The sequence below is a fragment of the Drosophila yakuba genome, chromosome X, assembly GCF_016746365.2.
Source record: "Drosophila yakuba strain Tai18E2 chromosome X, Prin_Dyak_Tai18E2_2.1, whole genome shotgun sequence".
Classification (NCBI taxonomy): domain Eukaryota; kingdom Metazoa; phylum Arthropoda; class Insecta; order Diptera; family Drosophilidae; genus Drosophila; species Drosophila yakuba.
In genome coordinates, this window is record NC_052526.2 from 4,547,688 (window position 1) to 4,575,542 (window position 27,855).

The 27,855-nt window shown below is 44.3% G+C and overlaps 1 protein-coding gene across 9 annotated transcripts; it reads right to left on the reverse strand.

Moving 5' to 3' along the window:
* Nucleotides 1-1,294: 1,294 nt before the first annotated feature.
* On the reverse strand, nucleotides 1,295-17,532 carry LOC6524275 (trithorax group protein osa). 9 transcript variants are annotated; one of them, XM_039373269.1, is made up of 14 exons: nucleotides 16,872-17,529; nucleotides 15,019-15,499; nucleotides 14,288-14,934; nucleotides 12,099-12,171; nucleotides 11,943-11,983; nucleotides 10,863-11,036; nucleotides 9,158-10,685; nucleotides 8,786-9,051; nucleotides 8,474-8,702; nucleotides 7,662-7,919; nucleotides 7,486-7,598; nucleotides 7,276-7,356; nucleotides 5,178-5,509; nucleotides 1,295-3,777 (listed from the first exon to the last, which is right to left on the reverse strand). In XM_039373269.1, the coding sequence occupies exons 2-14, from the start codon at nucleotides 15,456-15,458 to the stop codon at nucleotides 2,887-2,889; spliced, it is 5,073 nt and encodes a 1,690-aa protein (XP_039229203.1). In that variant the 5' UTR covers nucleotides 15,459-15,499; nucleotides 16,872-17,529; the 3' UTR covers nucleotides 1,295-2,886. The 9 variants fall into 9 exon arrangements, with proteins under 9 accessions (XP_039229203.1, XP_039229197.1, XP_039229218.1 ...); XM_039373263.1 differs by having other exon boundaries at nucleotides 14,288-15,499; XM_039373287.2 differs by having other exon boundaries at nucleotides 3,630-3,777; nucleotides 5,164-5,509; nucleotides 14,288-15,499; nucleotides 16,872-17,531.
* Nucleotides 17,533-27,855: the final 10,323 nt, after the last annotated feature.

Consider the following 27,855-nt stretch of genomic DNA (forward strand, 5'->3'; position numbering starts at 1 on the left):
TAAATTCTAGTAGTTATTACTGGATTTTAATGAGTTCAGGTAGCAGATTACATTTATCAAAATATTTGATGCAGTTCGTGAAGCATTTTGTCCCACTGTGCAAGTGTGCGACTGTTTTCGGCGCCCGTAAGTAGGCAATAGTTTCTTTTGCCTCACGTTATCGGCGGTACAGAGGACCTTCGTAGCCCCCCTCCGCCCACAGATCCCGCCTCCACCCCAACCACTTTTGGGGCCAGACTCCCCTTTCCAGGTCGCCTTTTTCCTTATTTATGCAAATGAAATCAATGCTCGCTGACGTATGTGTGGGTGGTTGTGAGCATGTGTGTGTGTGTGTGTATGTGTGTGTTTGTGATTGCGTCAAAAGAATAGAATTTTTCATTTTAAATTACATGCCAGCATGTACGAGTTGTTGTGCAACTGTGTGTGTGTTTATGCAAAGAAAACTTTTGTTCGTTTGTTTTCGAAGAACTTTGCATCGAGTCTGCGAGCTGCGAACTGCAAACTGTGAGCTGTGAACTCTGAACCGACCTGAGCCATCCCGAAGCGAACCACATTAAAGGTAACTATGCAAATATTTTTGCGGCTCACACGGACAAACACAAACCAAAACCGGACCCGGGAACCCTTTTTCCCAGCTTTTTTTTCTTGCCCTTGGTCCGTGTGCTTTGAGTGCTCGAGGTGGCAACCAAAAATATTCCATGCTGGTCAATCGGAAAACTGGCAAATTCGCCGGGGAAAGGGGAAATTCTCGCCCACCACAGCACATCCCTTCATTGAAGTTCGCTTCTAATTGCCTTTGGCCGTGTGCTCGGTTTTAGTTTTTGGCAATCACTTAGCCCCCTGGCTACTTGGTTCACCAGCTATGTGCGGAATGTCTAATGAAGCCACATAAATCAAGTGGCAGTACATCCCGCTTCCGCTCCTGCTTCTTCTGCTTGACCAGCATCCTTCATCGTTTAGCGGCCTTTTAGCGGGAGGTCCTTTGGTCAGTGCCAGTGGCTAATTGAAATTAAAAACATTGCCAAGAAATTGCTTCGCATTTTTCATTCGATTACCACTGTACGAGCATACCACCCAAAAAAAAAAAACAAAACGAAAATGAACAATTTAGCACTGATTTATGCTAATGCAAAGCCCACAAAATGGGAATTCGGATGCAAAGCAATTAGGATAGATAATCGAGCTTGAAGAACACTTAAAAACTAGTTCATACTCAAATTAAAACGTTTTTTAAATGCCCATAAACAATAACTCAATACATATAAACTAAACCCTTTTTAGTGCAAACAACCAATTCGTTATTGTGTATATCCTTTATTTGGTATTCGAATTATTTATTTCTTGTAATATTAAAAAAAAAGACAATGATCACATAAAATATTTTTCGCTTGTAAATTACAGAATTTTTTCTTGTCATACAATACAATATTATATTATATATATATTTTTGTTTTATATTTAGTTTAGTGTAATTATATTAATCATCGTAATGTATTACTTCGTTTAATACAATGATTTTAGTTAAGCCTGCTATTTATTTTCATACTTTTTCGACATTTGCTTCGTGCCGTTTGTTTTTTGTGTTTTAAACTTTTTCCATTTGGTTTTTATTTTTTTAAAATTCGTCTAAATTACCTTGCGGCCTGGGGATTTCTTCTCCGATCTACACTTTATTTTTTATTTAGTTAAAGTTAAGTTTAAGATTAGACGTATGACGATACAAAAAAAAACGTGACTTTTTGTTCAACTACTTGGTTTACTTAAGCTTACACAATTAGTAAATTACGATTTTGGTTTTTAGCGTTGCTTTCATTTGGTTGAACGTATTGCACTGAATTTTAATCTATTTATCCGTTCAATTTTCTTAGGGGTCTTTGTTAATGCCTCTTGTCCGATTTCGTAAGGGGTAACATTAAAACTTACGATTCTACAGAAAAGCAGACATATACATGTACACACATACTGATATAATCTGCATATGTTTTCTTTCCCGATTTTATGTAGATATTGCCGCCTTGCAATTCAACGATCTCACTTCCTTTCACACACTTACCCATTATAGTTTTAGATATTCGCTTGACATTTCTATTACATTTTAATATTACAGTTACACAAAAAAAAAACAAAAAAAAATCGTTCGATTACATCTACTAAGTTTAGTACTGATTATATTTGCACGTTTATATGTTGTATTTTACTGCGTTTTCCACTTTGGTGTTCGACTTTGCCACTAAACTTAACTTAGCCTGCGCGGATATGGGCTAGAGGGGCACTACGTGGAACTTGGGTAGGGTCTATTGGGTAGTGACGAACATCTTGCAAAAAATTGACCAGACATCAACAGCAAACAAATGCCCTAGATTTAAACATATATTTGGGGTTTGTTATTTCATATAATTATATATATAATATACCGATTTCTTTAACTTCTAGTTGTAGTATTTGATACAGAAAAAAAAATTTCAATTTATAATCGAATTACACACTTAAGTTCGTTTTTGCATTCTTGTTTTTATTTTATACATCATTGCTATCAACACACGACGAAAGCGTCTAGGATCTAGGATGTGGAACAGTTCTAATTACTAAGACTGGAACTAGCATTGTCCCAACCAACTAAATGGTTAGGTTTCTATCCCTAAAAACTAGCTTTATGTATCTACTAATGGGGCATCGAGTACGTACGGGTGACCCCGACACTATGTTCCACTTTTAATTTGTATAGTGTGCCTTGAAGTCAGGCCTATGGATAACGTCAGTTTTTACTTCCCACTTACTTCCTACTTTTCACTGCTTGTGCCTAAGTATTTACACGTGTTTGAGCCCTGGACGGGATGTGGCTCTATGTTGGGGTCACCTGTACTGGGCTTTTGATTCTCAGAGTTCTTAGATGGGAGTCGGCATCAGTTTGCCGTAGTCCTGGTGCATGGTGGGCTTCACTGAGTTGTAGACGGGCCGGTCCGCATCTTCGGGCAGGGCATAAACATCGGGGGGCACGCATAGCGACTGCAGTTTTGAGATATACGAGTCGAAGTGCTCGTGCGGATGTGGATGTGCATGCGGATGACCATGTGGATGGGCGTAGCTAACGGGATGATGCACCGTGTAGGGATGATGATGCGGTGGCACTGGGGGCGGTCCAACGGCTCCGCTAGATCCTATTCCTCCTACACCATTGCTGGAGCCAGTGATGGAGCCCTGATGGAGACCAGTAGCTCCATTAGCACCACCACCGTACATTCCACCCCCGGTAGCGGCACCGCCTGACGACGGTGGCGGTGGCGGCGGCAGAAGTGTGGAGTACGCTGTCGCATGCTCTCCACCCACCAGCGATCCCCCGGCCACCAACTGCCCACCGGCACCACACACATTATCAAGTCCATGAACCACCGATGATGCCGACGAACTGGGCGTGACCGCACCAGGCGGTGGAGGTGGTGGTGGCAGACGCACGTGCTCCAGCAACGTGATCACATTATTCCTTAGGCTCTCATAATAGTTGTTCAGATTGGCATTGGGTGGTGCTCCCACGCCCTCAATAGGCTGGTTGGGATTGCTGCCTGAACTGGGTGCCAAATTGCTGATCGAGTGGTTCAGATCGTTGGCATTGGTGGTGCCACCGCCAGAGTTGCTGTTATTGTTGCTGCTGTTGGTGGTGGCGCCACTGACCGAGGAGCTGGCACCACTGGTGGAACTGACACTGGCGAATGGCGATTGCCCGCTGGGCGAGGCCAAAGCCACCGAGGAACGCTGTTGACCGCTCAATGGAGAAGCCTCCTATAGTGGGCACAACAGAAATGTATACATATATGGTTAGTGGTTAGTGTTAAGTGTGTTGCAATTTAGACGACGGTCACGAATCGGTTTTCAATTTACTTGATTGGGTGGGGTGTTTCCCCCGGGTATATAAACCCCTGCTCATGTGCCACATATGTGTATGGGAATTCCAATAAGAACGCGCTATCACACACAGATGTGAAATAAAAATGAAATGGAGTGGGGAGCAAGTAAGGGGGGGAAAAAAAAAAAACAGAGACGAATCCTGAACGAAGTGAACCCGAACACCGCAGGCAAACAGAGACGACGAAATCTGGCGAGAGCAGGAGAGAGCGAGAAAGAGTGGCTTTTTCGGAGTTTTTGGGGGCCTGGGGTTGCCCCAAAAATACAAAGGTTAATGCTGCGTCGACGTCGCTGCCGGCGCCTTTGTAGCACAGTTATTGCTGCCCCCGTGTTCGGGGGGACTTGTTCTCGTTTTTGTTGTACTTTTTTCTTCGTCTTTTTTTCGCCCCATTGCCCAGCTTTTAGTAGCAAGGCGAATGGCGTCCTGCGATTTGTTGGCGCCTCGTTGTTGGGCTGCAACATCATGGCCTGCGCATGACCAGCGCACACACGCCAGCACACTTGTGCGACTTAGGGAGACGTGGATGTTGCTGTGGGTGTGGGCGTGGGCGTGTGTGCTTAGGGGTGTGTGCCTCCTGCCCCTGACGCCGCCGATTCTGATTCGCCGTCCGATGCAGCAAGGATGCAACGTCACCGATTGGCTGACGTAAGCAGGGGGTGGGGTGCAAATGCACTGCAATTCGGGTGGATTTAATATACGACGAGAAAATGCTGTTCGACTGATGTTGAAATGAACGTATGAGCTGATAGGATACAGTCTACAATCAAGTTTGCATTTGTTTTGGTCTCTGCATGCAAATATAAGTTGTTAGGCTTGAAAACCAAAAGATCCTGGATAATTTAACGTCTGCGTCGGCGGCTGGTAAAACTTTTTGCTCGTGCCCTCGTTTTCGATTCAACTTTACCCTAAGTTTATTTTACTTTACTTAACTTTACTTTCTTTTACTTGTTGTTCATTGTTTTTGTTTTTTTTTTGGCGAGTTTTAGAGACGTCCTTGAAAAGTGGCAAGAAAAAACTCGCTCAGGTGACGACAGACCGAACTCAAAACAACAAAAGCGATATACTATGGGTAAAAAGAACTCCACTCAAAGTCTCGTTTGAGTCTAAAGTTTTAAGGGCGGACGGAGGGACGATGGGGCCTTAATAGGAGGTGTTATTAAGGGGTGGTGCAAAACTTTCAGTGTGACCATCGTCTGCAAAGTTGGTGCGCTTAGCCTAGTGGGAAATGGACTTGGTCTCATAATTTGTTGCCGTCAACGAACCTGAGCCTACATACCCGATCGCTGGTGCTCAGCTGCGACTCCATGGCATTGATGTCCGACTTAAGTCGCATCATTTGCGATTCTACGCGTGCATTCTCCCGCTGAAGCTCCGAAATCTCGGCCTCCAGCGTGTTGAGATCATCGCTGCCATTGGCGCCCGATGAGTTACCCCCACCAGATGGATTCTTCTCGGTTCCGCCGGTGTTGCTATTGCCGCTGGTATTGTTATTTCCAACGGCGCTGCTGCTGCTACTGCTGCTGGTGACCCCGATGCCCACATTGAGACCCAGTCCCACTCCGACACTGCTTCCCACGCCGCCCATGACGATGTCCAGTCCGCTGCCGCCTGTTCCAAGTGAATAGAAGGGCAATGCAGAGGCTTGTTAGTGGATGATACGGTCCTACGATCTATGAATGCTATGAATGTTATGGATTTTCTCTTTTTGATCCGGGGGATCGTCTGCCATTCCTCGGTTCGTCAATGTGCGCGTGTGCTAGCAACTCAATTGGCACTAGTGTGAGTTGGTGATGTTGGTGTGATGATGTGTGTGTAGTGTGTGAAGGCGTGTGTTGGTGTTTTGATGGTGTGAGTCACAAACATTTAGGAGGACACTAGTGTTTAACTTGTAATGCTAATTGTAAACGGTGCAGCGGTTTGTGCCAATCATACAATCTCCCACTGAGATTGACGCGGAACAGACGATGCATCGTTTACAAACAGCTTGTACTTCATATTTAAAAATTGTAACGTTCTTATTTTCTACTTGATCACAGTAGTTAAGTCACAGTTCGTGGAATAAAATAAGTCACATTTGCATAATAGTAGATCAATGGGTTGGTTAGTGTTAAGGGAAATTTCGTTTGACTCAGTGTGTGTGTGCAAGAGTTTGCTATGTTTGTGAGTGAGTGGGCGTTAGGTGTTAGTAGGTTGTTTAGTGGGCTTTTATCATCTTATCTTCAGGCTTACCTTGATCGACAGACTCCCTGGCAATTTTTGTATGTACATTTTTATTGTTAATTTAATTCTCTGATTTGTGTTATTTGTTGGTATGACAATTTGTGGTCTGTTCGCATAGCTGTCTTTCGGTTATATATACAGACACATAAAATTTGTTTTGTATTTGTTTTGGTTTTTATTCTGCTGCATTTGGATTTTCATTGCATTTATTTTTGGTTGCTGGTTGTGGTTTTAGTTTCGATTCGATTCGGACAGTTTTGACTGCGATTCAGTGGTTTCGTTTTCTATTTACAGTAGATACTCGGCACCGATACAAAACGTTGCGTAATCTAAAAGAAAACGTCAACAAAAACGACATGAAACGAAACGAAAAGAAGAAACACAGAATTAAATTAGAATTAGAAAACTAGGAATTTAATTGTTTCTTTCTCTTTTGATCAGCTTCTTTGTTGCTTTTGCGTTTGCTTTGTTCTCTTGATCGTAGCTCACACACACACACACTCACATATGCACACGATGATGCAGTTGTGCGTGTGTGTGGTATTGGATATAAATGGGTTCTTGTTATGTACCGGGTTTATCTGGAGGATTTTCAGAGGATATTTCTAGTGAGTGTTTGGCTTTCGGGGGAGTTGGTGTTGTCGGAGGCTGGGGGATTTCGAAGGAGTTCGAAACTTAATGGAAATTTGCAAAATTCAGTTTTAAAATTCTTTTTGTGTTGCATTTTCCGAAACCAAAACCAAAAATAAAGTTATTTCTTGTTGAATATTTGCTTTCCGTTATTCATTTCTTTTAATGCTTTCTTTTTTATCGTTTGACTTTAGCATTTAGCACACGCACACAAAATTCCAACCGAAAATGTTCAAGACAAAAAGCGAGCAACAACTGAGAAGAAGAATACGATATTTTGAATAATTTTTGAGGTTTTATTTTCAGTGATATTTTTCGTTTTGATTGGGGAAATTGATTAGGTAACCGATAATTATTTTTCTTCTTTTTTTGTTGCTAACTTTATCACCCAACCCCTCTTTTTGATAACGGAGGGATATGGTATATTAGCCTTAAGCCCAGTTCATAACAGAAAAATACACGCAAGAGAGAGACAGCGATAGAAAAGGAGAGCGAGATGAAGCGTCTAAGATCGGGCCACTCACCTGTATAACCCTTTGGATAGACCATGGTGACCTCATCGAACTTGGGCTTTTTAATGCCCTGGCTTCCCACCGTGGTGCAGGCTACAGATATTGGGTTAAAAGAAGAGAAAATTCGATGGAGATTAGGGCTACTAATATAGGAAATGTTCTCCTTTAAACGCGAAGGACATTCACCAGGTTAAAATAGCAATGAGTAAATTATGTACTTACCATCGAACTTCATGGCCGTGGCAGCAGCCACAGCAGCCTTGTGCTGCTCCACAGTGCCACCGGCTTCCAGGACTCGCATCTTGTTCCGATTGGCAATCGGACAGCCCGAAGCACTAGAGGGTTAAGGACAGCATGAGCCTTAATTCCACAACCGCCGTTGGACACCAAGGACTTACCTTCTGTGGGAGAGGAACTTGCCGGTGGAATGGCCGGATCCATCGCATCCCGGAATGGGACAACGCAGGGGTTCCGAATCCTGGCCATCGCGGGGCTTGCTCTTCGGTTTGTTAGCCCTTGGACAGCCGGAGAGGCTGCGGTGTGAGGAGTAGTTGCCCGTCACGTGTCCGGAGCCATCGCATCCCGGGGTGGGGCACTTGAGCTCCTGCGAGTGCGACTGTAGATGGTTGCGGTCCGAGCGCGAGCAGCCCGTCAATCTGGCGAGAGAAGAACGGTCGAAGGATTAGTGAGTGACCCAAGCCCACTCCTGGAACTTAAAGCAGGCCAAGTGGTCGCCCTCAGATAAGAGGACTCCATATGTCTGCGTCTGTTCGTGCGGCTAAGACTCTGGACTTGAAACTTTCGGTTTTAAAGTTTCATTTAATCACGGGGTGGCTGAGGGGATGGTTTTACGACCGCTCTGCGGCCACATTCAGTCGTAATCATAAATATTAAGGTCTCTCGACCCTCGGCCTTAGTGTCCACGAAGGACTGCATTTTGTTTGGCAACTATCACTCATAAGGTCGACTGCTTTAGATTAAAGTTTTCCCTTTGAACCTTGTGCTTAGGTTTTGAGGTACACATTCTAAGATAATTATATTGGGCACTGCTGAGTTAAAGGCTTATTTTATATGCGCTCCAGGTGTTGCGGAGACACATTTCTTTTGACAAAGATGGATTGCAAAAATAAAGCGGTGGCCACAACATAGATGGATGGACGTTTTTCCTCCAATTATTACATAATTCGTTAACCACACTGGGAGGACTTACCCGTCCTTGGACTTGTCGTGCTGCGGGATGTGTTGTGGCGGTGGCATCGAGTAGCAGGTGGCCGGACTGGGCGAGTATCCGCCGGAAACGGGCGTGGGATAGCCACCGGGTCCCACGGCTGTGGCGTACGGATTACTGCATTGATAGGCAGCCGGACCGTAGCCGTGGTATCCAGCAGGCGGATAGTCCGATTGCACCACCATCCCATAGCCAGGGTGCGGTGAGTAACCTGCAAAGAGCGAAGGTTTTGTAGAGTGGTGTTAAACGTGTGCCACGAACAGTATTCTTTTGAGCTCTGGGTTCTTTACTAACCACTGGGATCCCGATACGTTTCGATGTAGTGAGATCCGCCGCTGTCTGGCGTGGATTCGCGGCTGTACGGTCGCGGACCGCTGATGTGTCCAACCAGACCAAAGCCCAAGGGTCTTGGAGGTCCGCTGAAGTCCACTGGTTCCATTTGTGGCGATCGTGGTGGTCCACCATTGCCCGGACCGAGAGGTCCTGTCGCTCCACTTACAAAGCCCTGAGCATGACCCACCACCAGGCCATCGGCGCCGTACTGCGGGCTTGTAATAATGCTGCGGATGAATAAGTCAAGTGATTAGTAATATAGGCACCCGATAAACACATATAGTCATGGGTAGGGTTTGTACACATGTGTTTTGAAGGGTCTTGATGACTAACCTGTGGGGTAATCGGGTGACGCTGAGGTCCAAGGTCTGTCCTTGGGGACTGGGCACCTGAGGACTAGCTATGTTTGGACTAGCTCCAGGCTGCGGACTGCCGTTGCCCATCCGCTGGGCGGTATACTGGTTGTGTGAGGCTGGCGAATTGAAACCGTGCGGACTGCTGCTCGTCACCGAGGTGGAACCACTGAGATCCACCGCCGGCACACCGCTCACATTGGGTGCGGGTGAGCTGCTCTGTTTGCCGTGCTGCTGTTGCTGCTGCTGTTGTTGCTGCTGTTGCTGGTGGTGTTGCTGCTGCTGCTGCTGCTGTTGCTGCTGCTGTTGTTGTTGTTGATTTTGATAGGCTGCTGCTGCAGCTGCTGCCTGAGCAGCGGCCATCTTAACCGACAGATTAATGGCCGAGAAGCCCGGCGGCAGAGGGCCCATCGTGGGATCATAGTGATACATGGGCCGCGGATATAGAGGCTGTCCGCCGTTGGCCAACTCCTCGTGCTCCGCCTTGGCCAGCATCAGTTGCTGCTCCTGCAGATACTTCTGCTGTTGGGCCTGCATCTCGTCGGTGGTTTGGGGCAGATAGTGATAGGCAGCCGCCGCCGCAGAAGCGCCCGCCGCCGTCGCCGCTGTTGCCGCGGTGGCCCTTTGACCGTTGCTGGGACAACATACGCCGCTGGGATCGTATCGCTCAAAGCCCGCTCCACTGGCTGCCGTCACCGCATCTACCGTAAAAGCTGGAGAGCTGAGGGAACTCAGCGAAACGGGCGGATGTGGATGTGGATGTCCGGGATGCGGATGCGGATGCCCGGGATGCGCTTCGTAGGCGCTTCTCGCCGTACCCGGCGATAATTCTCCTCCGTTGGGCGCCATCAATTCACCGCTTGGACCCACGCTGACATGACTTTGGGCATACCGCATTTGTTCATACTGCTGCTGTCGCTCGTCGGCCTGCTGCTGCTGCTGTTGTTGCTGCTGCTGCTGTTGCTGGTGTTCCGAGTGATAATTGGCTGAAGGATCGGGGACATCGTTGCCCTCTATGAAGGGTCCTCTCTGCTGGTGCAACGTATGTTGCTGTTGCTGCTGCTGTTGCTGCTGCTGCTGTTGCTGTTGTTGCTGTTGCTGCTGGTGATGCCCATGAGGATTGAGATGTGGCTGATGTGGCGGACTCTGGAGACCCACAAAGCGACTCAGATGCGGTGAATGCAGGTTGTTCTCTCCATTGGAAGCTGCTGTACCGCTTGCCGATCCGGAACGCGGCGCTTGGGCGGCGGACGCTGATGAAGGGGCGGCGGGGGCGGACGCGGCCGCTTCCCCCGAGAGATATGAGTGCATGGGGCTCTTGTTATACTCCGATTTTATGCTGGCAACAGGACTATATTCCGATTTGATAATCGGCATCGTTGTGGAGCCGCTCAGTTTTGTGCTGTTATTGTTGATGCAGTTGCTGTTATTATTGTTCAGATAGTGATTGGAGGCCAGCTTCAGTTTGTCCAGTGGATGCAGCTCCTTCTCATGTTTGTCCAGATCGGCTAGATGGTGCGAGATAGAACAGAGCAAGACATGGAGCGATAGAACAGAGAAAGGGCGTTACACACAGATCAGTTTCGGAATGGTAATTCTTTTTGGGAGCTTATTTCACACACTGTCGGCTGAATTGGATTGGTGGGTTGGATTGAAAGCTCAGTGGAGTGGCTAGAGTGTTTCACCTGCTGCTGCTGCTAGTGGAGCTGCTCCCGGACGGCGGCTGGTTCCGCCCGAGCGCCTTACCGCCCGCGGACAGCCGGAGAGGCTGCGGTGCACGCTGCGATGCGGCTGCACGTGGCCACGACCATTGCACCCGGGCGTGGGGCATTTCAGGATCTGCTCGTGCAAAGCCAGCACTGCAAGTGCATGGGAATCATCAGTTTCGGAGGATCAGCACGACTACAACAACAAGGCATTCCACAGACAGGGACAGAGACACAGACAGAGACAGAGAAAGGTCGAGAAAGAGCAGTAGGATCCTCTATCAGGTCATGTCAAAATTACTCTGTAGCCAGAGGGAAGGATCTTGTTGATCCAATCCATCTCGAAAGCTAATTATAAGCTACATGCATTCTAAGAACAGAATTATAGACTCTATCACTGTGGACAAACTGTAGATCTATCGAAGATCATGCAAAGATGGAATGAGAAGGATAGGCGTGAAGAAGTCTTAATTAAAAGTACATGTTACTGTAATCACATTGTTTTAATATTTGTATACTACGTTTACAAAATGCGTATAAATATGTTTAATAGCTCCACTTTGGTTAAAAAAACTGTTCATGAATAAATAGCTTAAAAAAAGTTTTTTAGTTCCCAAAGTTATAATATGAGTTCATTTAAGGAATACAATACTAACAACGAAAATATTAAATCTAAAATAGGAAAACTTTCTTTAGAATGAATGAATGCTTATACGTATTGAAGAATTTACTTATTAATCTGTGACCCAACAAGATTAAATAACGAAAAATCGATCTATTAGATATTTGAGAGTACAGCATGTATTTGTTAAGTTTTAGAGAACCTGAAAGAAGAAGAGGATAGACCGCTCATACACATCAAACATCCACACTTAAGACTTTGCTAATAAATACGATGACAGAGACAGGGAGAAAAGAGCAGGATACAGATTGACAGTTAGAAAGAGACAAAGAGTTGGTGAAAGACAGAGACAGAGCCAGAGATAGAGCGACTACTAGGCATACACGGGCATGCGAAACGGAAGTATTTTTTCTTTTTGTATTCTTGGGAAAACTTACATTCTGTGGTTACTTTATCGCGCTTCGGACAACCCGACAAACTGTCAAGTTCCCATTAATGGCAGATCGAATGATATACATATGAATAAAGAAAAAGAACATGTTTTGTATTGTGTGACCGAAGGACAGTTCCATGGGATATATATGGATGGGTACCTGCGATGGTGCGAATACAATCCGGTGACATGTCCTTGGCCCGTACAATGCGGCGTGGGGCATTTGACGCCATCTACAATTAACCAATTAACAGTATAACTTAAATTCAACGATGAAGAAGAACATTAGCGAGAGCGGGAGGGGGAGGGCATATATAGACATGCCAGCATGAGACAGGTGGATTGAGTGGGAGGGTGACTATTTTCTAATTAATTATACAACGAGAGACAAGTTGACGTAGAACCCGCCTAAAAAAAACCTTAAAAAGCAGCAATGCGAAAGAAGCAGCAGCGGGAGCAGCAGCATCATCATCAACAGCAGGCAACACGAATTCTTTTACCCTAAATAATTAATTAAAATTTGATGGAAAACAGCTTTGCATTATTTACTTTAAAAAGCTCACGCACACATGACAGTCACCAGTCGACAGAGGGGAAGTCGGGAACGGGTTTCGAGACAGCTTCAAAAATCAAACCTAAGCAAAGCAAGCCAAGCCAAGCCGAACCAGACCATACCATATCATACCAGAGCAGACCCAAAACAACTTGGTCGCAACTCCTCGAAGATAAAATGCCAAGCCCCCTGATATTTTCTGATGTATGATGTGTGTGATATGGGGGGTTGGTTAATGAAATATTTTTCGAAATATTTTACTCCTGTTTTTGTCTATTACGTGGCCAGGCACAAAATGTCAAACTGCAGCTGCCAGAGGAAAAGCGAGCAAAGGTAAAAGGACCGACTCGTCTCTAATTAGAATTTAATTAAAATAAAGCCAACGGGATGGGGCTCAAAAGTGTTTGTGCATTAGAAAATTTCCGTGTGTGTGGCGCGAGCAAACGGGGAAAAAAAGAAGGAACATGGCGAAAACTAATGATTGAGAGGAGAGTCTAGAAACCAGACGCACACAATCTCTGAAGGGTAAAGCCTAATAAGCCACATTAGCAAAGAGGCTAAAACAATAACCATAAGGCTTGCCGCACGCTAATGACTTAGAATCTAAGGCTTCCGTCAACTATTTAAAAAGTCATTCAAATTAAATGAATACCAAGGACATACATGCACAGGAGGAAAAGTAGCTTCAGCTTCTGGCTGAGCATATTAATGCCAAAACATAATGACAAAATAAATATGCAAAAGTGGTTTTTGAAGGAAAACGTGCTCATAATGCTTTATATCTAATCATGCCACACCCACTTACCCAGCCCACCCCTACATTCACATCGTCGTCGCCTGTGGAAATTGTACTGCGAAATTAGTAGAAGGCAAAGCTCAAGGCTCAGGCACTCAACCAAAAGATGTCTGTCCATGTGCCTGTGTTGTGTGGCATAAAGGGTTTACAAGCCATTAGTTGTTGTGCGCTCGAAACCCCCAACTTCAACCAAAAGCACAGCACCCCCCTTCCCCTTACCGATCCCATTTTCATAACGACAAAATCGCTTAATGTCTTTTTGGCTGCTGAATGAGCTGCAAAAAGGGTTTTATTTTTAGATATGTGGGGTTACGGGCAGGAGTCTGTGCAAATAATAATGACAACAAAAACCAGCAGTATAATAATCGTCATAATGTTGCCTGTTACGAAGGGAAATTGAGTGTCTCTTTCTTTGGTTTTTCTCATTTTCTTTGGGCGCAATGATCAGACACACATCAGAAGACGACTCACACATTCTCCTACACTCTCTCTATCTCTTTCCGTCTCTGTCTCTCTTAAGGGGTGTTTAGTGGGTTGGTTTTGGGGGGCGGTGGGGACAGGGGACTTTACTCAGATTTTGCCAATTGAAGCTGTAAACTCAATGCAACAAGAAGTCTCGCACATCAACCGATCGTTCAGTCGAACCGGAATCGGAAACGGAAACCCAGCCGAACCACAACGAATCGCAGGTGAACTACTGTACTGCATCATTCAAAATGATTGAAACTCAATTTACATTGCTGTTAACAGAACTGTTTATGGTCGTCGTAATGTGTCAGCAAATCGCAGCACCACTTACAGCACTATTTAATGTTTGAATCACAGTGATGTGTACAACACTGTTTTGATCAGTTCTGTTTACAATACAGTACAGTTTCACAGGATTCTTCTCAGCAGCGAGGCACACCAACTCATCACAATCAACTTGGAAAATCACTCTCTTTCTCTTTTTTTTTTGTTTTTGGTTTTTGTGTATGGCTTACTATTTGTGACCACTTACCGCGATTTTGGCTGCCCGGCGAATAACTAGGTGCCGGTGTCGAAGGAGTCGACGGTCCTGCAGTTGGTACCGCCGCCGCCGGACTGCCTGCCGCCGTTGATGGTGGCGTTGCCACGAGCGGAACGCCCACAACGCCCTCACGCGATGCAATGTCCTGCATTACAGAAGCAGCCCGACTGCCGATGCCCGCCGGCTGGAGGATCGTGTACTGCTTGCCATCGGCCATCGGTTCCTTGGGCAGCTGCTTCTCGCCCAGCTGACTGGCAATATCGAAGGCGGTACTTAGTTGTTGTTGCTGCTGCTGATGTTGTTGTTGCTGCTGCTGTTGCTGTTGACTAGCGGCGGCGGCAGCGGCGTAGCCATAGTAGGCCAATCCGGCCGATTCCGCTGCAGCGGCCGCATTATAGGCACTATAATGGGCATGTGCGGCGGCCACATAATTCCGTTTGATGATATCGATGGGCGGCTTGAAGGCCGACGCCGCTTGGGCGTAAACGCCTTGTCCAGAGGCGGAGGAGGAGGTATCCTCCAGTTCCTCCGGATCCTGATCCTCATCGGGCGACTTTTTGCCGCGTGCCTGTGCCTCCAGATGAACGACACTACCACCACTGGCTGCATTTAAGCGTGCCTGGTCGTTCTCTTTTTGTCTGTGGAAACGTGAGAAGAGTGTGGGATTTGGATTTGTTGAGCTGGCTTGCACGGCATGGCTGGGATTGCCGATGGCCTCATACTTTTGCTTCTCCTCGAACAGATTCTGGAAGGGCGGTGGATTCTCGTCCTGTTCCTGCAGCCGATACAAATTCCCCCTTGAGTCGGGCCAACTGCCCGAGAGGCTTTTCAGCGCCGCCTGTGTTTCGCGGATGAGGGTCTCATCGTCCTGGTCCGCATCCGTGTTGCTTTTGGCCAGTGGCGTGGGCAGGGAGCCGCAGGTGGGGCTCTCCGGACTGTCTGCAATGTGGCCCTGACCGGTCTGTTTGCGTTTCTTCTGCGGCAAGTTGTTGTTGTTGCTATTGCTGTTATTATTGTTGTTGTTGATCAGGTTGGAGTCCTCGTCGCGACTGCAACGTTTGCGCCGCTTGATGGAGGTCTCGTGATCATTGCCATTGGCGTGGTTGCCGTTGCTTTCGGACAACGGCGTGTCCTTTGTAAGGGGCCGCTTGGAAAGCGCCATCTTCCCGGTGGCTATTCCGTTTTTCCGGCTCTTTGGCTCCGCTGATCAGGTGAAAAGTCAAACGAAACGTAAGCTATATTTTGGAGTTTTTTTTTTTAGTGCAGAAGTGGCGGTTTGTGTAGATGCCCCTTTGCAACATTATCATTAGCGTTATCATTTTGCAGCTTCAGCAACCGAATTCCAAACTTATTTCCCTCCAATATCACCAGACTAAACAAAATCGAAACCATTTCCCTAATAACAAAAAATGACACCATCGGCAGTTTGCAGTAAACAAAAAGGTGTTGACAAGCAAATATTTTTGTTTATCAAAAATCAAATCATAATTTAAGCATTAAGCATCCTCCACCTCTATAATTTACCAAAAGTGTATACCAAAAGTTTTTGCAAAAACTACTAGTATTGTGTCAGCGGGTGAATGTTTTGTTGTCGTCATTAAAATGGTTCATTGTTAGAATACTCTGCTTATTTATGATCAATTTAATACTATCATAAACTATAAATCATGTTACTCGAAGATATAAAAATTACATTTTTTTCGACACCTAAGGCTTAGTCGGGTAACTTTTATACAATTCTGTATAGTCTAGTCTAATGATTTAGGATTCAAGATTATTTCTAAATATAGAACCATAGAACCGCTGCGAACATTCGTTAAGTCACCTATAAATTTGGGAATAAAATGATTCTTAGTTAGTGGTTATCTAAATGGTTAGGATAATATCGAGACGAAACTCGAGATTTGCGCTAGCTGAATTTTCAATTTTGTTTGTGAAATTCTCAATGTGATTATTCTTGTTGCATTGAATTTCTTGTACTTGTATTCTATTTGTTTTTGTTTTCCTGTTTTTTAATTACTTATTTGTTTGATTTCTCGTTCTGGTTGGTGTTTTTTTTTATATTTCGAAATATTCGCCTTCACAGGGGCAGGGGGGCGGGTCTGGGTGAGGATCAGCATGGTATATAGTGTACACAATATATATATATATTCTTGTATATATTTATAGACTGTCAGTTATCAGTTCGGTACAAAAATTTTTAAGATCTATTGGGGATATTACAAGATTCAAATACTTATATATGAACTTTACCTATTTGGCGAATTCTGTTTCGATTTTGTTGTCTTATTAGCGATTACGATTTCGATTTTGATTTTGTTTTTAACTTGCTTTAATTGAAACACTCTGCACTTATTGGTTGACCATTATGTCAAGGCCTTTGTTTGTAGTTAAATTTGCTATGCTGGTAATGATGCGACTGCTGGCTGATAACGTTGCTGTTGCGATTTCTTGTTCCACACAAACACTTTGTTCTATACATTTACATATGTAGGATATGTCTCACCAAAACAAAAAATAAGCCAAACTAAAACTGGGTAAACAGTAACAAAAAACAAGCAAACACTCAACTCACTTTTTGTCAACGCGACGGCGGTGATGTCTTCGAAAAATGTTTAAGGTTTAATGTTTTCGTAAACTGAAGCCGGCTAACGGGGCGTATACTTGATGTCAATTAGAGCATGCACTTTTTTAGTATTTGTTTATTATATTCGTGGGCTTTTGTTTGCATTGCACTGGGTTTTACTTTTTTTTGTGAAGGGGGTTTTGCGCGGCGGCTAGGAAGTTTTGCTTTTAGTTCGTGGCGCTGCGAACAAAAACTTTTGCACTTTTATGCCACACTCTGGTAAAAGTTTGTGTCCGTCTTCAGAAAGTTTTTGGGATCTCCGGGCCAGACCATGGAATGTACCCACTCTATATGGCAGCTGCAATAAAAGTCTGCGTCGCAGCGAGCGGCGGTGAAGTCCGGACGTCCAAAACCCGACTGCTCGATGCGTTTGGGGTAATAAAATTTTACATCGTCGCCGTTTCAGTCGCCGTCTTTCAGTCGCTGTCGACGTCGACGCACGTTTTCCGAACCCCAAACCAACAAAAAAAAAGAAGTGTTCGGCTTTCCCAATACGGTGTGTCCGGGGAGTTTGGGGCAATATATGTTCCGTTCTAGCCTGTTCCGTTTCTGTACCGATTTTCCAGGCGGAACGTGCGTCTCTACCTGTTCTAAGTTCGCTGCCAACTGACAGTTTTCCAAAGTTGTCGAACTTTCGAACGCACTGAAAATTGCAGTCGACGTCACAGTCGCCGTCGCCGTCGTCGTCACCGTTTTCGGAGTAAAACCCGAAGTGGAATTGTACTCACCCCCTGGCCAGCAGTGTATTACAGTATAACAGTCTGGGAGTCGGCGCACTAAAGCTCGTCCTGTTCGCCGCCACCCCCCTTTTCTGAAAGACCGCAGGAAAAATCGTGGCCGAAATGGGGCGGCTTTTTTCGGAGGACTTCGAGGATATCCTCGGAGCAGCGACGTCGGCAGCAGCCCACAAATGACTTTATCCCGTCGACGACTCAAGTGCAGGGATTTCCTCCGTGGACGGCAGTCCGTCGTCCATCGCCTAACAAAGATCGCTAAAGATTCGGATCCAGATGCCCACATTCACTTGCAGATAGCGATCCAGGCTGGCAAACCCATTAGCACACCTGACGCATACTCCAGCAGGTGATTCAGGTCACATCCGCCTCCTGATCGCATCGAGAATCGGCAAATTCATCATTTGCCGCCGTCATCAATCCATCAATCATCACTGCAACCTAAAATCCACAGCTGGCTATTTTAGTGCGCGAATGTGTGCTTTTTTTTGCAGTTCAGTGATTAAGATACTTCAAAGTCGAGGAATAACTTTAATCAATGGGGTATTTACTTTAAACAATGTGTAGGGATCCCTCTTTAAAGTTTTGTATAGTATTTATATTTAAATAAACTACAGTTCACATTTCTCAGATCAGCAAAAGCGAAATCATCGCTTTAAAATGCATCTATATGCAAAAGATAGTTTATTCGTTTTTAAAACAGAGTTTATATTTTGATTTATTTAATTCAGTATAAATTTTCGATATTTAATTCGATATGTATGGCAAGAATCATATTAATGGGGATACATTCGCAATGAAAGCCCAGTTTCTTTTTTAGTAGTTTAGGCCCCAAAGTTCAAGTTTCAAGTGGAGCAAGGCAAGAATGGGGGAGTCATGGGAGCCGTCATTCGGGTTCTTTGAACCAGTCGCAGGAAAATGGTTTTCGCTGGCGCAAACGAAGATGCAAAAGCTGCTGTGTGCGTTGGGCCGTAATTAAAATAATTAAATGTGGAAAAAAGTAATCACAAGATTGAAAAGTAATTTACACATGTAAGCAAACACCATGCACACGCACACACAAACACACACACTCTGGTACACACAGACACACTACACACGCAGACATGTGCAGCTTACGCAAATACAGGCGCAAACAAAGCCCGCAGGATATTCGCAGAAGACGCCAGAAGACGGGTTCAAAGAAAGCAAAAATAAAAATAAGAAAATAAGAAAACCCGCTGAAGAAGCGGAAAAAACAGTGCCACAAATTGCCTAGGCAAATGGAAAAGTCAACATTACGACGAGCAGAGCACAAAGCTGATGGGAATCTGCAGTTGGGGATCAGGAAGGATAGATTCTATATGTACGAGTATACCGCCAGGAAGGGGTTTCTCTTCGGGATGGTGCCGGGGGATTAGCAGCTCGGAACCCGTGCCTTGCGTAAACGCAAAAACTCAAATGATTTCTCTTATTTCTTACCAAGCGGTTCGCGGGTGGCCCAGCTTTGGAGGGGGTTGCTAAAAGGATGGGGGTCGTCCTGGGCCCCGTGCCATTCTTCTAAAGTTGTGTGCCTCAGTGCTGCACTGTCCGAAATTACGTACTACATATACACCATGTCTGCCTTAAATTTTCGTTTGCACATTTGTTTTATTGGTAATAAACTAAACTCGGTCAAATGAAAAACGCTTTCCACTGAAAATAAAACTATACACATACATAGCATTGGTGTTACTTTTTAGTGGGATACCAAACATTTTAAAGTCTTTCTTTCACAGTTACCGACTCCGTCGAAATGTGCCACAGGCAAAGTGTAAGCAAAATGAGTACGGAAAGGGGTGAGGGGTTAGCCAAGAGAAAGGGGTGGAGTGTGGGCGAACAAGGGGGGCGGAAGGCCGCGGCTGAGCGGCCACAGACGTTGGCGCAGATCTAAGGACAACAAAAATTAAGTGGCAACAAGAAAATAAGTCACTTTTTGCCCAGACCTATGGGCGTGGGCAGCTGGGGGATGGGCCAAGAAGGCGTCTAGCAGTGGGCGTGGCGCCGAAAGTAAGCAAGTTCCTGGGCCAAGGCAACGAAATGATTGACAGCGCATAATTAAATTAATTGAGTAATCCACTGACTGGCACACACAAAAAAGGCATGGGTGTGGGTTGTGACAGGGGTTAAGGTGGGGTAAGCAGGTTTTCGGGGAGTAAAGGGTTAAATTCCCAGCGGCTGCGGCGACGGCACTGCACACAAATGTGCCGCTGATGCGGGGACTCGCGGTTTCTGCCAAGAGAAAGACATTTCCCGTTTACTCCCCACTCCCGCCACACTATCGCATCCTACATCCTCGAATTTCCCAGCTTTCCATTGACGAACACGAAAAATTCATTTGGGGCTAGTGGTGGCCTTGTCCAAAAAGCAGATCGCTGATGGAAAATTCGTGTTCGTGTCCAGTATCGAGGTAATTTGCAAAATTTTGGATCCGTCACTAAGATCTTAAAATAACTCAATAACTTAACTATAACTAACAACAGCTAATAACTGCATTTTTCATATTGAAACTTTTATTAGCCTACTAAATTCTGTTGGCCTTTTGCTGCTCTCAGGTTATTTAACTGGAATTTTCGCGGTATTTCTCAAAGTCTTTCACTGCCATCTCTATCGGCATTTCCCGAGCTATGTCTGCATAATGAGAAACCGCGTCGCGAAATGAGTAAAAACCGAAATTGAAAGAAATAAGCCGGAATGCTATGTGGCAGCACCCCTTTCCCCGCCCTCAACCCCTTGCGGCACACACACTTGGGGGGTTAAGTGGGAGTGGGAGTGAGAGTGTGGCAGAGGAGCAGGAGCAGGAGCAGATGCCGGGTTAAGGCGTAGGTGTAGCCATAGCCTGTGGTTTCCTCTTGATGTGAGCCTTTGTCTTGTGATATTGAGTTGCGGCGCCTTCGCCTTCGCAATCGCCTGTTCATCCAGCAACCCCAGCGACGCCTTTGTCTCTGAAGCTTTATTAAAATTAGTAAAAATCGTGGGAAAAGGGCTGGGGGCGAGTCTTGGCACGGCACGACTCTCAAGCCACTCAAAACCACTCGCAGCTCCACCCAGCACACAGCACCCAGCACTCACCACCACCCACCGCGGGAGGGCAGTGACAAGTGCCACAATGAGATTGCCGCGGGCAATTGTTTACGAGTATATCGCAAATTAAGTAGGGCTTAAATTTTACAAGCATTTCGTCTTTAAGAGTTAAGTGCTTTTCTGTTTTGAGCATTCGGTGTTATCGCCACAGTTTTCTCCCCTTTCCCCCATCTGCCCACTTTTCTCGAGCTTTCAGCGGATTTCGGATTTTGATTGCCAGCAATTCGCCCCGGCATCCGTCTTTGACACTCAACACTCTTAGTTGACATTCCGCCTCGGATTCCTATTCCTGTTCCTGTCCTGGCGCCTTCTTCTCATCTTGCAGTCGGACTCCAACTAAATCCAGGCGCTTTAAGTCCCAGCCACTTGATGGGGTTATTTTTGCAGGGCTTAAGTGGGAATTCGGACAGGGTGGCTACTATGAATTATTGAAAAATTTCATTCCGGTTGTGAAAAAGTGGTGCTTCGTTTTAAAGGAACATTTGAAACTAGCCAACAGCATCTAAATTGTCGTTTGCACATTTAATTAATAAAATGTTTAAGGTCTCAATAAAACTTATGATAGTCCCCAAAAGCGTCGGCACTTGTGCTTGCTTCAAAATTTATATCACGAAAGTCCAAAACCGCTACGTCATAATATTGTATCTTAACATATTCGAAATATTCTTAAAAATTACCAAACACTTTATTTTTATTTTATCATTAAATATTCCGGTTTATTAATTAAAACTTCAATAAAACTAAATTTAAAAAAAAATTAACTAAATATATTTTGAGAATAAATATGTAGCCTGCATCACAGCGCACATTGAACACAAATATATAATTTATTATTATTATTATTATTGAGAAATTAACGCATAATTAAAATTATGCGGAATTTCGGATTAGCTATAGCAGCTGAGGTCCTTAAGCTAAGTTATATACATTTTGTTGAGTTTGGTTATATTATATGTACAAGGGAGGTTCTTATTTTACGGTTAATTACTATGTAATAGTTTTTTAAAGCTAATTTATGTTATGTTATTTATGGATATGATTTTTTATTTTTGCTTATATTGTATGGTAAAGTTTTGTATTTTTTAAGAATTGTATTGTTTGGTGAATGTTTTCAAATGAGGTGATTTCTCTAATTGTTTGTTTCAAGAGGTTCGATCTGTTTTGCTGAAGGTCAGGGCAGTCGAGTAATATATGTTGTAATGTATATATATGTAATATATATATAATATATGTATATAATTTAATAAACTACCTCCTAATAATAAAACTAAATATAAAAAAAAACCTCCTAAGTGTGGAACACACCTGCTCAGGTCCATGATGAACTGCATCCAGAATGACGAGGGGATACCCACATGGCCTCTGGAACCACTATCACACACACCGACACACAAACTACTACTTTTCCTATCGCATCACAACTTCCGGTCAACAGATTTATGATCTGTGAGACTTGCTATCCCATGAGGATTGAGTCAGAACTGATTGGGAATTATAAGTAAGTAAATTAAGTACATTACAATGTATACAAAATAACTTTTGATATGTTTAATGTTTTGCGGTGAATGTTACCTATGTTTCAATGTTGCAGATTTAATGTTGCAAATTCAATGTTGCAAATTCAATGATGCAAATTCAATGCTGTATATACAATGGTACAAATTCAATGTTGCAAATTTAATGTTGCAAATTCAATGTTGCATGTTTAATGTTACATGTCACATACATATGTATATATATATCTCTGATAGATAAATGGTGCATGTTATTTGTTGTTTGTTGAATGTAGCAAGTCGCAAATTTATTACCCGCTTCAATGGATTCTATTTTCGACTAATGAAGTGGCTTTTCGGGGAGGACGGGATTTCTGGGGATGGCAATTCTGAATACGCCTGATTCGTGGTTAATAATATTTGCGGCTTTTGGCCAGTGCCACAAAAGTGACTGCAACCGCAGTGGTTTTTGGCGAATGTAAAGAAGCAGCCCATCTCCCCGGGGCTCCTTTCAACTCCATGCAAAAAGTCTTTTTAATATTCAGTTGATGCTGCGTCTTGACTTTCGTCCTCCATCCTTTCTACCAAATTTTTCTTCCTTTCCATAGCCGACTACCACTTTCTCCCACACTTTCCTTTTCTTGCTGACTCTGTAATTACGCGTATAGGATGATGATTAACGCTCACGCAGTAGACAAATGGACTGAGATTTGGCCCACCATGGTGGCAACTTGATTTTGCATTAACTGAAGCAAAGCTAATGAGTCTCTGCATGTGGATCCGCATCCGAATCCAAATCCGAGTCCGCATCCAAGGAATTTTTGTGTATTTTCTTTCCAATTAGTTTTCCGCTTTGCCCAAGGAGAACACACAAATAAAAAAATATCGCAAAAAATGTTGATTATATCCCTTATTAAAAATGAGAAAAATTGTTTAAAAATGAATTATTGAAAATCTGCAGGACAGTGATAGGGTTAGTTAGATATGTTCATTTGCTGCACAAAACTGTCATTATTTTGTCTTTGCGGCCTTTTTTCACGAAGTTAATTGGGTTTAGGCAATAATAGGGAGGGCAATCAGTCGACCCAACGGACGAATGCGAACACCAACACTGTTATCCACCTGCAGACATTCTTACAATTGTCCAAAAATTCTTTCTGTGTACCTCGCACTGGCTGACTTAGTTATGAAATAAGCAAACGCATTTTTATGGAAATGAAAGCGGAAAGTTGTCGGTACGTAAACACGCAGATTTCATAGGCCAGTTCGGTATCCCGAGTCCTGCGACCTACGTCCTGCGAGACTTTTTCAAGGACACCGGCTGTTTGGCTTTGGTTTTTGCTTTTGCAATGTAGTTAAAGCCTTTCGCAGCTGCCGCAAACGCTGGCAGTGCCAAAAACTTTGCCACACCCCCACTCGCTTTCATTTCCTTCGGCTTGGCTTTTCCTCGACTTTTCTTGGCGGCATTTTAATCAGCCAAAGTGTGAAAGTACGACAGAGGCGGCCAAAAGTTTGTGCTTTATACATATTTTTAATATGCCAAGCGTGGCCAAAAAGAGCTGGGAGTTTGGGATTGTGTCTGCATCTGTGTCTGGGAAGTCGTCGCAACTTTCTGGCGCAGCTCCCTCTTACCCTCCCCTCCTCTCTTCACCGATTCCAGTTCCAGTTCAAGGTTCTTCTCCAGTTAGTTGGGAGTGGGCGTTCTGGAAGTGCCACCTACACCCTTCTGCTCTTTAATTAGTCCCTCGAATGCGGGTTGATTCTCCTCTTAAAGCAAAAAGCTGGTTAATTGCAATTTAGAAACTGCTGGCAACACCTACGCGATTTGCCCATCAGTTTTCCCAACCATTTCCACATCAGTGTCATAATCGCAAACGTTAATTGCCAGCGACTTTGGCGGAGTCCTACCATCGAGTGCTTACATTTGCCTGGATCTCAATTGCTATTCAATGCGATACAAAGGCTGAAGATGCACTGCAAGAAAATCCGGGCGCAGTGTAGAGCAACTCAAACTAGATAGTTAAATCAAAGTGTACTTCAAAAATTCTGCATTATTAGCTAGGCAATGGATTTTTTAAGTGCATACATTTACGGGCGCGTTTTCATATCTGCATCTAACACACATCCTTTGTGCGTGTGTGTGTGTGTGGGTGGGTGGGCGGCTCTAACTGTATCTATGTACTTTTAATTGCCGGCAATTAAAACTTAAATACACCTCAGTCGAGGGTGGCTGTTGTTGTTCCAGTAAACAGTATACAGTACTCAGTACAATCATGAGTATTTGTTGGTGCGTGCCAAGCTTCATTTAGTGCGTTCGCCAGTGCGGTTAAGTCACCAAGGTGCTAAGTGCCATCGGCAGTGGCTGGGTGGGGCACTGTGGGGTTAAGACTCGGGAGGTAGGAGCCTTTGGTAACAAGAAAATTGCGTGGCAAGCGCAAATACAATACGCACTTAAGCGATTTCGGTTGATTGAAAAGTGATAAGCTGCACTCACAATGGGTGGCAGCCGAATTGGATGGGGCATCCAAGGATAAAGGACTCTCATATTTAACACTAGGGTGGCTTGGACAACCGCAGCCAGTTCCCACGAATGTATAAGAATGTTTCGTTACGAGCAGAGAAAAGAATCGCGGTTGTCAGCCACAACATACTTATAAAAGTTAAACTGCCATTAATAAGTGGAAAAGAGAGAAGGAAACGGGAGTGCTAAAGGGGGGCAAGGGGGGACGGAAAATGAGGGCGGGGTGGTGACCGCGTCCTTGCTGCGCCTCACGCTAATTAAATTCAATTAAACGACAATCAAACAATGTCAAGCGGAAGTCAAAAAAAAAGTTCAGCGATTACAAAAAAAAAAGAAAAGGAAAAATTTTGGGCAAAGGAAAACGAAAAACTCAACCTGTCCATGGCAGACCTCCCCCCGCCCCCTCTTCCCACTTTGCAACATGAAAACGCGACCATGCCCCTTTGGAAAATACGCCCACGCAATTGCACACGCAATGCATGGAAATTGTGGAAAATGTGAAAAGTGAAAGCTGTAGCATAACATTCAAGTAATTATTTTTATTCCTCCCATAGCAATGACATTAGATTCAAATGGGGTATTGCCCTTAAATGAATAGTTGAAAACTTTCCAAATCGAACGGAACTAAAAAATAGTTCTTATATGTTCGTTACAATTTATTAGTAACATTATTGTGCGCTAATTCAAAATGGTAAATGAGAAAACTTGCTGCAACTAAACACCTTTCTTTGGAATTAAAAAAAAACTTATGAAAAGAATTAAATTTATATTTTCAATATTGTTGAAAGAGCATACAAATTCGTTTCAGCATCCTACACTTTTTCTGTATACTGTTTTTTTCGGCGTTTTGGCTTTCATTTTTTCGTTTTCACTTTGACTGACGACTTTTGCTTTTCGGCAACAATTGACACGCGATACGGCTGACTGTCCACGCTCCGTAACTCCACCCCGAATAGGAGAAACAGATTAAGATTCGGTTGTTTCTGGGGGTATTTATATTTTTTATACGTTTAACTTTGTTCCTGCTGCTTGCGTGACTCGTCGTTTGAAATGTTAATGATAACGATGGGTCTGGAGTGGACAGGACAGTAGAGAATAGGACTGGACTGGACCTCAGTGCCGGCTCCAACTCCTTGAATCCTGCAGCTCCAGTTGGAAGGAGCGACCTCCTCCTCCGACCAATCAACCTGTTGACAGTTTGGTCCAAGTTAAGCGAGCGTGTCACATGTCCAACTGGAAAAGGGGCGGCGCGGGGTGGAAGGCACAGTCCAGAGGGTAGAGTTCATTCTGTAGGCGGCTTGAGTTGGCTTAACCCTTTCGGCGCTTTTCATTAACGCTTCCACTGCTGTATAATGGCCACTGGTTACGGTTTCACCTTTTCCAGCTCTGCTCCTTGCCTTCTTTTTATTATACCCGTTACTCGTAGATTAAAGGGGTATACTAGATTCGTTGAAAAGTATGTAACAGGCAGAAGGAAGCGTTTCGGACCATATAAACTATATATATTCTTGATCAGGATCAATAGTCGAGTCGATCTGGCCATGTCCGTCTGTCCGTCTGTCCGTCTGTCTGTCTGTCCGTCCGTTTGAACGCTGAGATCTCAGGAACTACAAAAGCTAGAAAGTTTAGATTAGGCATACAGACTCCAGAGACATAGACACAGCGCAAGTTTGTCGATTCATGTTGCCACGCCCACTCTAACGCCCACAAACCGCCCAAAACTGCCACGCCCACACTTTTGAAAAATGTTTTGATATTTTTTCATTTTTGTATTGGTCTTCTAAATTTCTATTGATTTGCCAAAAAACGTTTTGCCACGCCCACTCTAACGCCTACAAACCGACCGAAGCTGCCACGCCCACACTTTTGAAAAATGTTTAGTTATTTTTTCATATTTTTATTAGTCTTGTAAATTTCTATTGATTTGCCAAAACACTTTTTGCCACGCCCACTCTAACGCCCACAAACCGCCAAAAACTGTCAGTGTTGAAGACTCTCCTTCGCACTTCCACTAGCTGAGTAACGGGTATCAGATAGTCGGGGAACTCGACTATAGCGTTCTCTCTTGTTTTTTTTTCTTTTTTTATTTTCATTTTGGGTTATTTTGGTTTTTATTACTCCGGGCTCATTTTGCATGCAGCGAGCGGGCAGGTTATGTATATATATAGGTATATTTTTTAATGCGTCGGTTTACTTGCTGATGAAGTGAATCAAATTGAGGCGGGCGGCAGGGGCTGTTTAAGTGTGGACTTGGGCAGCCCCAACCGGGCTGTGTAATTGCATTTTTATTACTTGGCCAGGCCAGGCCAAAAACTTCCATCTCAAGCCTACAGTTACGAACTCCTCATCGCAGTTGAGACCGCCACCGCGACAGTTTGTTAAGTGCCCCGGCCAAAAGGGTTTCATGGTTTCAAATATTAGGGGGCAAAGTGGAAAAAATGAACTCAAAAGGGTTGCCCAGTAGCGGCGGCCGAGATACAAAAAAATTCATCATCAAAGGTGTAAAAACTTTTAATATGTTTAATTTTCCACCTATATTCTTATCGGCCCATCAGCGATGGAAATGGGCTATGCTGGTCTCTCTAGAAAACTACATTTTTAATAGGCTTCAAGTTCAAATATCTAATGGAATAAGTTTATATTAAATTGTATCTGCAAACTATTCGAAGGTCAAACAGTTACTAAAAACGATACAAAATAGTTTTTGTACACTTTATTGCTAATAATAAAGGTAAAAATTTGTAAATTTAAAGCATTCCTAGATACTTATTTGGTCTATCAACAGTGCAAGCATCAGTTATGTTTTCATAACTGCCGCATCCAGTTGAGTGAAGTTCATTTGAGGAGCTCCTTTGATGGCCAGGGGCAAAGGACTTGGCTGCTTGGTGAAGCAGGAGGGTGGCTCGGTGGGTGGTTGTCCTGACCGCACGCAGATTTAGCTCCTCGACTGCCCATAAAAGCCGCCTCGAAGATGGCGAGATGGCAGGATACGAGTGCGGCTCAGGGTCTATGCCACTTTTGAATAATTTTAACCCAAATAAAAAATGATGTGAATTCCTAATTAGGCACAAAACAGCAGCGGC

Bases quoted from the DNA above. Each gene is read 5' to 3' on its own strand.
- LOC6524275 (XM_039373263.1), bottom strand. From the start codon at position 15,458: ATGGCGCTTTCCAAGCGGCCCCTTACAAAGGACACGCCGTTGTCCGAA. The intron at 11,037-11,942 runs GTAAGTTTTCCC...ATGCACTTGCAG, and splicing joins CGATAAAGTAACCACAGAAT to TGCTGGCTTTGCACGAGCAG. The intron at 9,052-9,157 runs GTTAGTCATCAA...ATTCATCCGCAG, and splicing joins GTCACCCGATTACCCCACAG to CATTATTACAAGCCCGCAGT.